At 34.3% G+C, this 9773-nt stretch overlaps 2 protein-coding genes across 2 annotated transcripts; one reads left to right on the top strand and one right to left on the bottom strand.

The window, feature by feature from the left end:
• The first annotated feature begins 1453 nt into the window (after nt 1-1453).
• LOC123892683 lies at nt 1454-5301 on the top strand. The gene is made up of 3 exons (XM_045942532.1): nt 1454-1948; nt 2220-2312; nt 4709-5301. The coding sequence occupies exons 2-3, from the start codon at nt 2303-2305 to the stop codon at nt 5104-5106; spliced, it is 408 nt and encodes a 135-aa protein (XP_045798488.1). The 5' UTR covers nt 1454-1948; nt 2220-2302; the 3' UTR covers nt 5107-5301.
• Nucleotides 5302-5975: 674 nt separating this feature from the next.
• Nucleotides 5976-9001, bottom strand: LOC123893226 (cytokinin dehydrogenase 1-like). The gene is made up of 5 exons (XM_045943164.1): nt 8209-9001; nt 7815-7942; nt 7239-7502; nt 6730-6992; nt 5976-6577 (listed from the first exon to the last, which is right to left on the bottom strand). Exons 1-5 carry the CDS (start codon nt 8864-8866, stop codon nt 6253-6255), a joined length of 1638 nt encoding a protein of 545 aa, XP_045799120.1. The 5' UTR covers nt 8867-9001; the 3' UTR covers nt 5976-6252.
• Between the last annotated feature and the right edge of the window lie 772 nt (nt 9002-9773).

The raw sequence follows: 9773 nt of genomic DNA, 5'->3' as shown, positions 1-9773 counted from the left end.
TGACCTTGGGCAAACTAGCAGTTTTGCAAAAACTGCAATATACAAGATGAACAAGTTTCTTGATGAAATTGATTAACAATTGAACTTGAAACCTTAGGGAAATAGAGAATTTTATTCTTCCTTAATGGGTCACAAAAAGTTTGATTACAAATGAATGCACTAGTTGCACTTATATAGGATGGCTTGTGTAACAAGCAAGCTCATCCCTTAGGCCTAAACAAATTCCCTAACTACCTAGTTAGTTACTAACAAACTTTTAACTAACAAGTTGGTTGTAACTAACTCTAACAACATCTAAACAAACTAATTTTTAAGATGAATTAACCACTTTCTTAACAGCTATCATGTAGTGTAGCACAATAAAAATTAGATCTTGTGGTGTAGTGGTTGAAGATTGGAGGTAGGAAGAAAGAAGTTTTAAAGAGTAGAAAAAAACTATGGATTTTGCTCTAGTTATATGTAGTGAGCACAGAGGACTATGTTTGAGTTGAAAATCACAATTGGTAAAATAATGTGTTAGTCTACGGTCAACCACTAAAAAAATACTCCAAACTTATTTTGAAAATTCACAATTGAAGAATAAATGATGAATATCTTCCTCTTCTCAAAAGTAAAGAGCCCAACAAAATTCGCGAGGATTAACTATGATTCCCTAGATAGTCAAAGCCATACACGTCGGTAATTTTTCTAATATTCGATTGTAAGCGTTTTAAAACATTCACAACATAAACTTCAACGGCATAAAAACCAACTATATTATGAAGAAACATATATGTCAAATCAATAGAAAAATGCCTGAAACCTCAATAATCTACTTTATTTTACCTTTCATATTTACAAAAGGCCGAACATAAGCCAACAACATTAACAGCTATGCTGCTAACACTTTCCTCTGTCGCGCCCAATTCTAGACATACATACATTTGCTTAATAAAATACTCAAGTTTTTTTTTTTTTTTTTTTTACTCAAAATAAGGATATTCATTCATTCCAATAATTGATACAGTACATCACATGCAAATACAAATTCAACATAGCTAAAAACAAAAAGGATGAAACTGCAAACAATCTCACAGCATCCATGTTAATAGCATACAACGGCAATTGCAATATGCCTACAAATAATATAATATGATAAAAGTCACCAGAATGTCCATGCTTCCGGATCTGCAACGATGATGCCCAAATCATTGATCGAATCTGCAATTGATTGAAATCTACCTTTCAAAATGAACCAAACGAACACCGCAACAAGACGGACAAACAAACGCCGTAACAATGACGACCACCAACAAAGCGCCGCACTCAGACGACGAAATCACAAAACAAGAAAAACAAAACTAAAAAACTTAATTTATGTGAAATCACTTATTTAAATGGAAAGAAAATAAAAAAACAACTTAGAGGGGTGATTTTGGGTCAAAAATTGACCCAAAAACCACCCCTCCTTGGTGGATGATGAAGAAGAAAAGCAAGATAGGGTTAGAAGAGAGGGGGAGCGGCGGCTGTAACTAGGTTAGGGGTTTGTACTCAAGTTAATAATATAAATCAGTAAAATGTCTATAAAGGATATGATTATGTATTTGGATTTGTAATGTTGACAAGCAAGTCTTTGATTGAAGTTAGTGAATTGTCAATTTTTTATTTTTTTGCCAACCATCTGATTTTTAAAACAATGAAACCCAATCTCCCAAAATTTTTATACGAGTATACGTTTTTTTCTTGAAATATTTTAGTTTTTTTTATTGTTTATGATAATTGTCCTGGAAACTTAGCTCGGTTAACGGGAAAATATATCGATAAGTGTTGTCGTGACTAACAAAACGCAAAGTGTAGGACACACGTGGCTTGTTTTGCCCGATCACCAAACTTGAAATACACCGCCACAACAATCACAACTCCAGAATTTATTTTCTTCACGCACGTTTCTTCACTTTCAATCATTTAGGTATTACTACTACTACTACTCCTCCTTTATTCTCCTTTATTCATATATTCTCATTCTGATTCTTCTTGCATCAAACTAGGTTTTTTTCTGATATTATAAGAACACGCTGAATTATAGTATTTGAATAACTATTAGACAGTAACCTAGTTCAATTTGCATTTGTGTAGCTGCTATAGTTAGGCATATTATTGATTTTGATTTGTTGTATGCATCTATGTTAGGATCAAAATGTTACTACTGTGTTTTAGTAATTTATTACTTTGTTTTGCAGGTCAAGGATTTCATAACTTCTTGTAATTTACTTTAATCTGACTGAACTGAAAGAGGAATGCAATTGAATGCAAATCAGATAAAATGATGCAAGGTAGGTGCAACAATTAATCATTTTAGACTAAATACCCAATTTTGGTTCTCACAATTTTGTTGCAGCCCAATTCTGTTCATGACAAATTAGTCCTTGACATTTTTATACAGGAGATAAATTAGTCAAAGACTGAATTGGCCCCTTATGAAAATGTCACAGACTAATTTGAGTATTATTTTTGTTAGGGACTGAATTGGGCCGCAAAAAGAATTGCGAGTGACCAAATTGGGTCTTTATTCATTACTTTATATTATATGAAGCTCAATTCAAGTACTTTTCGATTAGGGTAGACGTTTGGTATTACTATGTTAAGTTAGTAATATGGGGTCGAGTAGGAACTAACTATAAGCCTGTTTGGATGGGTTTATTTGAGCTTATCTTCTGACATAAGTTTTGTGAGACTGTTTGGTAGAACTTATAAAAACAACTTATGACATTTTTCATGAGCTTTTTTCAGCCTATTTTTAAAGTTCCCCAAGATAGCTTATGAAAACAGCTTATAGCAAATACAAAAACAATTTAACTTTATCTGATGCTATAAAAATAGCTTATTAATCTTATACATTAGCGCTTATCATGATAAGTTATAGATAAGAGCTTGTGCTATAAGCTGCAAATAAGTTGTTTATCCAAACAGAGCCATATGTTAAGTTAGTAATATGGGAACTAACATAATCACTAATTTACTACTACCATTTTCCTATAATAAAGAAAGTAATGCAATTGGAAATGTAAATCATGTAGTTTGATTTATTCGGATAAAACTTTGAACAAGTCTTTGTACTAAAGTAATAAAGCCGTGAAAATCGGCTGACACATCACATTGAAATAAGGGAATCCAACTTATTTATCTATTTGAAGATAAAAATAGAATCAATTAGTGAAGCATGCCAAAACAATGACATGCAAACACACTATACTATTTATCCCAAGACTTTTTAGTCTTCATGGAAATCTTTTGTACTTGATCCAAAATTATCTTCATTATTTTGGCCTTTTGAAGTCTTAGTACGAGTTCCTTCTTTCTAATGTAGTATTTTCTATTTAAAGAAGTTTATAGCTGTTGAAATGTACTCTAGTGCATGTTACAGTCTTGGAGCACTGTCAGAAAATAATTTGGTCTACTGAGATATAACAGTTTTTTCAAAAGCCTATAACTAAGTTAGGTAAGTTTTTTCATACATTAGGGCTTATCATGATAAGTTATAGATAAGTGTTTGTGCTATAAGCTGCAAATAAGTTGTTTATCCAAACAGAGCCATATGTTAAGTTAGTAATATGGGAACTAACATAATCACTAATTTACTACTAACATTTTCCTATAATAAAGAAAGTAATGCAATTGGAAATGTAAATCATGTAGTTTGATTTATTCGGATAAAACTTTGAACAAGTCTTTGTACTAAAGTAATAAAGCCGTGAAAATCGGCTGACACATCACATTGAAATAAGGGAATCCAACTTATTTATCTATTTGAAGATAAAAATAGAATCAATTAGTGAAGCATGCCAAAACAATGACATGCAAACACACTCTATAGTATTTATCCCAAGACTTTTTAGTCTTCATGGAAATCTTTTGTAGGAGTTCCTTCTTTCTAATGTAGTATTTTCTATTTAAAGAAGTTTATAGCTGTTGAACTGTACCCTAGTGCATGTTACAGACTTAGAGCACTGTCAGTAAATAATTTGGCCTACTGAGATATAACAGTTTTTTCAAAAGCCTATTATTAGAATTTGAGAGGCCTATACTCAACCACAAAAGCTAGCTTAAGAGTTGAGGTTTGCACTACACTTATAAAGGCTATCTTTACCATATCTCTAGCCAATGTGGGACTTCTAACACACCCCCTCACGTCCAGAACTGAACAAGCTGGAACGTGGGATCAACAACAACGGGTGGCCCAAATATGGGAGGTCTCCACAACAAATAACAAATGGATCTAGGATAGGCTCTGATACCATATTAGAATTTGAGAGGCCTATACTCAACCACAAAAGCTAGCTTAAGAGTTGAGGTTTGCACTACACTTATAAAGGCTATCTTTACCATATCTCTAGCCAATGTGGGACTTCTAACACCTATAAATAAAGTTGGTTAAGTTTTTTCGTCCATTCAAGTAGGTCAGCACCTTTTTAACCTTTGTTTTCTGCATAGGACTCCTATATTTTTTATTTTTAATATAGGAAGTGCATAGTCTTTGGTTGCATGATATATTTCTTTAAAGTTGTTCCACAGTACTCTAGAGATAATGATTTTTACTTAATAGGATTCTCTTTACCTAGTAATTCTGTATTTTGGGGTTCTATTATTTTATTTACTTTCATTTGATATAATGGTTATGTTAATGCACTTGATGCTGTTGTTTAAGACTTTGTCTGTCTGAGTTCATCAGATAAAAATGGGACCACTCCAGTGGTGGACGTATCCACCGACACCAATCTTTCTAAGATTGATGACAAAGATGTTTTAGAACATTTTACAAGAGCCTCTGGAGATGCTGAAGAGCCAAAGGCAGGTGATTCGAAAGGCGGAGAAAATAGTACAAAGGGCACATCTCTTGAGGAAATTGATGTTTCTGCGGAGGTTAACATGGAGGCATCCATAACACCTGATGATGTCATTCGGGCTGGGGGATTTGGTGCCAGAGATGATATCAGTAGCTTTCTTCCTGTTGCAAGTGATTCAACTGACTTTGAAGCTTCAATCCGTGATGCACGGGGTTATGAGGAACCACAGGGAGAAGTGAGCAGGCCCGGACTTGGTTGGACTGGTGCGGCTAAGGGTGAATAAATAGTAATTCTCACTGTTGTTGTATGCACTTATATTTGCAACTTTCTAACTAGGGCGATAATCTTGTGTTTGTCTACTTAACTGATCTTTGTTAAACTCAACGAGTCATGTAATATCGAAAAAAATCTTGTTACAAGTACTATGAGAATATTTCATGTAAATATAGTTGGTCTTTTACTATTATTTGTTTTTGAATGACAAATGTTAGTATATATATGTTAGTGTTACATTGTGGGTGGGGATAGAAAACTTAACCTCTTTACAGTTGGGACTTGGGAATGGTGTTTCTTTCTTTCTTTCTTGTTGATTATGAATTTCTGTTTTAGCAGTACGTGCAATGTCACAAAAAAAAGTAGAAATTAACTTTTAAAAAGTCTTCCAAATGCTCATAGTCCCTTTCTTTGCTTATACTTTTTTTTACAGATGTTTTCTCTCCCAATCCCCCTCAATTCTTTTCTACCCCCTGAATTTCCGTTTTTGCCCTTGGGGTACTGCGGTTTATACGAACCGAAATAATATTTCATGCTGATAAATTTCGGTAACCATTTACCGAAATCTGGGACATTTCGGTTCGCAGGTACCGAAACAATTATTTCGGTAAACTGCTACCGAAAATGGCCTAATTCCAGCGACCAACGTACCAAAATCTATCACATTTCAGTTCGCAGGTACCGAACAAGCTGATGTTCGTTTTCTGTGTACCGAAAACGCTAATGTTCGGTTTGCAGTTACCGAAATGGTCTAATATTTGGCTTCGGTGAATATAAACCGAAGTTTTTTTGGCAAAAATGTTTCAAACCGCAAGGGGCAAAATTGGATTTTTGGGGGGTATAAAAGAAATGAGGGGGGTTGGGAGAGAAAACATTTTTTTTACAAAGGTGGTGCAAAGATGTAAACTCAAATTTGCTGCAAACTACCTAAAGGACCCCCCCTTTTCCAAATGCTCATAGTCCCACTAACTAATCAGTGATTACTGGTCTTTTTCTTAGTCAATCTTGTAGTTATGACCTAAAAAGCAAACATCAATTTCTTTTTGAAGTGACAATTCAATGGTCATGTTTACAAATTTACAATTATTGAGAGCATGGAAAACATACAAGGTCAATAATCAATATTTTACAACATTACATTCTAAAAATTCTAAAACTAAATAGAGGTGGACATTGCCTTTTGAAAGATTCTATGGCCAGGGGCAAGTAGTGCTAGTGGGTCATAGGCTCTTTTTCTTTCCTCAAATGCCCCCCATTTTGACCCAAAGTGAGTTTGCCATTCTTCCTGTGTGCTGTAATGAGCAAGATATTGCTTCACATGTAGTTGGGCATTGGTGCAGAAATCTAGGATCCTTTTGTTTTGGTTTAGAATGTATTCTAAACTGTTTTCACCAGTTGAAAATGGGATTGCTGATGTTAGGAATGCCACTAGGTAGAAAACATCTTCCTCTGGTGTGACAAAAGATGTTTTACTGTTCCACCTAGAACAACAAAAGGATCAACTTTAAGTTATAATTCAACTCAGAATTATACTGAGAATATCCAAATTTGTTAAATCATATATTCAAAAAGGGAATCCAAACATGTACTAATTAGAGGCAGCAAGTTTGACAAGCTAAGACTAGATAGATACCTTGTTTGATTGACAGGGTAAATGAGTACGGGACCATTACTTGTGTCCTTAAGAATATTGCCAAATACTTCTTCAGCAAAGTTATGAATCTCACTTCTTGGGATCAGAAGGTTCAGCCAAGGATGGTGAACATCCCCTAAGCCTTGTGCTCTTAGCTTCATCTCAGAAACATGCACTCTATCTAAAAATTCCACGTAAGAAACTTCTGATAGGAACAGTGTGGCTGGAATATAACTCAACTGTGACAGTAGGTGATCCACACCCTGCATTTAAATGGATAAAAAATGATAAATTTTTCCATTTGTTTCACACAACAAGTACTCTAAACCTGAAAATGAGATTGCGTGCATGTTTTGATCGACAGTGAGAATGACGAAATTGTGGTGGGCCACCACATTTTTGAGAAAATCTACACTTTGAAAAATTCAAGAAAATCACCTGTCACTGTGATTTCGCCAAACTCACCGTTAATCCAACATACACTGGATAAGTTTGGTGGTATGTTTTACCTGATTCATGACTTCAGCTTCATCGGGGTTGAAGTATTTTGCCATCTCAAGACAGTAGAAAGTCTTCCCATCTGAATGGAATTGGCTGGCTTGAAGTGGATCTTTGGGGTCAAAAGATAATCTCCAACCATTAAGGATGCCGGTTCTATTTATGATTACAAATCCTTCAACATAATCAAATGTGTTGTCCTTAAGTGATATCAAATTTTCTTGATCCCTTGTAAATGCAGAGAAATCTGAATACAGCACTCTAATCCATTTCACCTGTAAAATGTTGCAAATTATGTCATAAAAACATACTGTTCAGAACTTTTTTCTGTTCTGTCATATCAGAGAATGAGGTACGAAGTACCAACAATATTACGTTGGTTTAAGTAGAGTTAGGCTCAGATTTTTCAAATAAGGTATCAAGTTCGACCCTTGTGAATTGAAAAAAACTTGGTTGGAAGGAGAGGTCTCCCTAAACGTGGTCAACGAGATTTTCTGAGAAAATTAGTCATCTGCGAAGTCGAAAGATAATTTGCACATGTAACATCATTATCTGAAAAATATATTAGAGAATGAGGGGACACTCACCATCTTTGGTGCTGGTTCAAGAGAAATTCTAGCTCTGGTGATGATGCCAAATTGACCAAGCCCTCCAAGAACACCGTGAAAAAGGTCAGCATTTCGGTTTTCTGAACAGGTAATCACCTCTCCTTTTCCTACAGAAATGTATTTTGCAAACCAGATTAATATGGTGAAAGTAATTCAAAAGTGATTGACATTTGTCACACAAAATAGTACTACCGCCGGTCCTTTTTATAAGAAACAGCTAAGTCAACAAAAGTTTATGTATCTCTTCATAATATAGTCTAGATAAATTAATTTTTGTTGACTTAATTGTCTCTTATACAAAGGACCTGAGGGAGTATTAGTATTATAGATTGCAGCATTCATACTCAAAAAAAAACTTTGGCTTGAGCAGTACCTGTGACAACTTCCAACTGGAAGATGTTATTGATCTGAGGTCCATGCCTAAAAGCTTGTCCACTTACTCCAGCATTTGAAAGAGTGCCTCCAACAGTGAGGTGAAGATAATCTGTCCAAGATTTTGGTGCCAATCCATATTGAAGTGTCTCATGCAGAATGTTTATCCACAACTCACCAGCTGAGACATCGACAAAAGGAAATTCACCGGTTTGAATCTTCATTTCAGGACTGCGAAGCGACTCCATGCTAATGACTAGTCCTTGATGTGCTTGTGCCTGACCTTGAAGTGAATGTCCATGACCTCTAGCAGCAATCTTCACCTCTGAATCAGTCCCTTTTTCAAAAATATACTTCACGGTTCGTGAAATATCCGAAACAGTTTTCGGATGCAACACTGCTAGAGGAGGAAAATGGTGTATGTTGCCAAAGTCCTTGGCAGCACCTTCATTGTCCTTTAAGCTCAAGTGGCCATCAAGGGATTGTGATTGCAGTGATAAGAGGATTTCATAGGGTGGAATTGGAACTAAAGAAGTTGTATCAGAATTGTTACAGCCTGAGTCAGCTCTGTTTAGAATAAAGCTAAAGATTAGTAGTATAATGATTTTAATAAATAAAGATATGACATGTTTTGAGAAACCAATAAGTTTTAAAACCATGATTATTTTTTCTTCTTATAAAAATAAAAATTGCTTGATAGGAGAGGGGGTTGAATACTATTTTTATGAGGCAAGGTATAAGAAGAGCATAAACAAATGAGTTGAGAAGAATATTTGAAGAGGTCACCCTCTTTTATAGACAAACCTAGAGGTGTGTTTGATGCACTTTGTAATGGTAACAATTTCTTCATCATTTGTATATTTTTTTTTTGTTACATCATGATGTGTATATTTGGTTATACTATATACAAAGTACAAGTAAAATAATATGAATTTTTTTTTGTTTTCACCACCAGTTTAATCTGGTACGGGGGTCAGTTCTGGCATCAAGTGGTTCCAGCCCCCTCCCGATCGCAGTTGTGGGGGATCGAACCGTGATCCTCCCTACCAAGTTCAGCGTCAATCACCACTGAACCAACTAACGATTGGTTAATAATATGAAAATTTTTACCAAAAAATAAAATGAAATTTAATATTTTTTTTACTAAATTTAATGCTGTTTTTTCTTTTTTGACTAAATTTAATGCTATTGAATAGTTATAAATTAACATTGTACGAAATAGTAAATTTTTATCATTTGAATCAATTTGTTGTTGGTAAATTTATTTATTTTTTATTTTGGTCAAAAAAAAAAAGGGTCAACAAAATATAAGTAAAAATAGGTCACCAAAAGTTAATGTATTTGGTCTAAATTTTATACCAAATTTTAATTTTGCCCTTAGGAATGTATGTGTTTAATCATATTTTACCATATTATTTGTTACATGAATTCAAGGAATACAATGAATTGTTAGTGTAAACTAGTTTGACATTCATACTTAGACATTGAATTGTTAGTCTAAACTAGTTTTTTTTTTCTTTTTCTTTTCCCCACCAATTTAATCTGGTTCAGAGGTCAGTTCTGGCA

This window comes from Trifolium pratense, linkage group LG6 (assembly GCF_020283565.1).
Source record: "Trifolium pratense cultivar HEN17-A07 linkage group LG6, ARS_RC_1.1, whole genome shotgun sequence".
Lineage (NCBI taxonomy): Eukaryota > Viridiplantae > Streptophyta > Magnoliopsida > Fabales > Fabaceae > Trifolium > Trifolium pratense.
The sequence above is the reverse complement of the archived record's forward strand: the minus strand, read 5'-3'. Positions and strand labels throughout refer to the sequence as shown.

Excerpts from the sequence above, each read along its gene's own strand:
- LOC123893226 (XM_045943164.1), bottom strand. The coding sequence starts at position 8,866 with ATGGTTTTAAAACTTATTGGTTTCTCAAAACATGTCATATCTTTATTT. Across the intron at positions 7,943-8,208 it reads CCAGTTGGAAGTTGTCACAG|GAAAAGGAGAGGTGATTACC; the intron begins GTACTGCTCAAG and ends ACATTTCTGTAG. Across the intron at positions 6,578-6,729 it reads TACCCTGTCAATCAAACAAG|GTGGAACAGTAAAACATCTT; the intron begins GTATCTATCTAG and ends TTGTTGTTCTAG.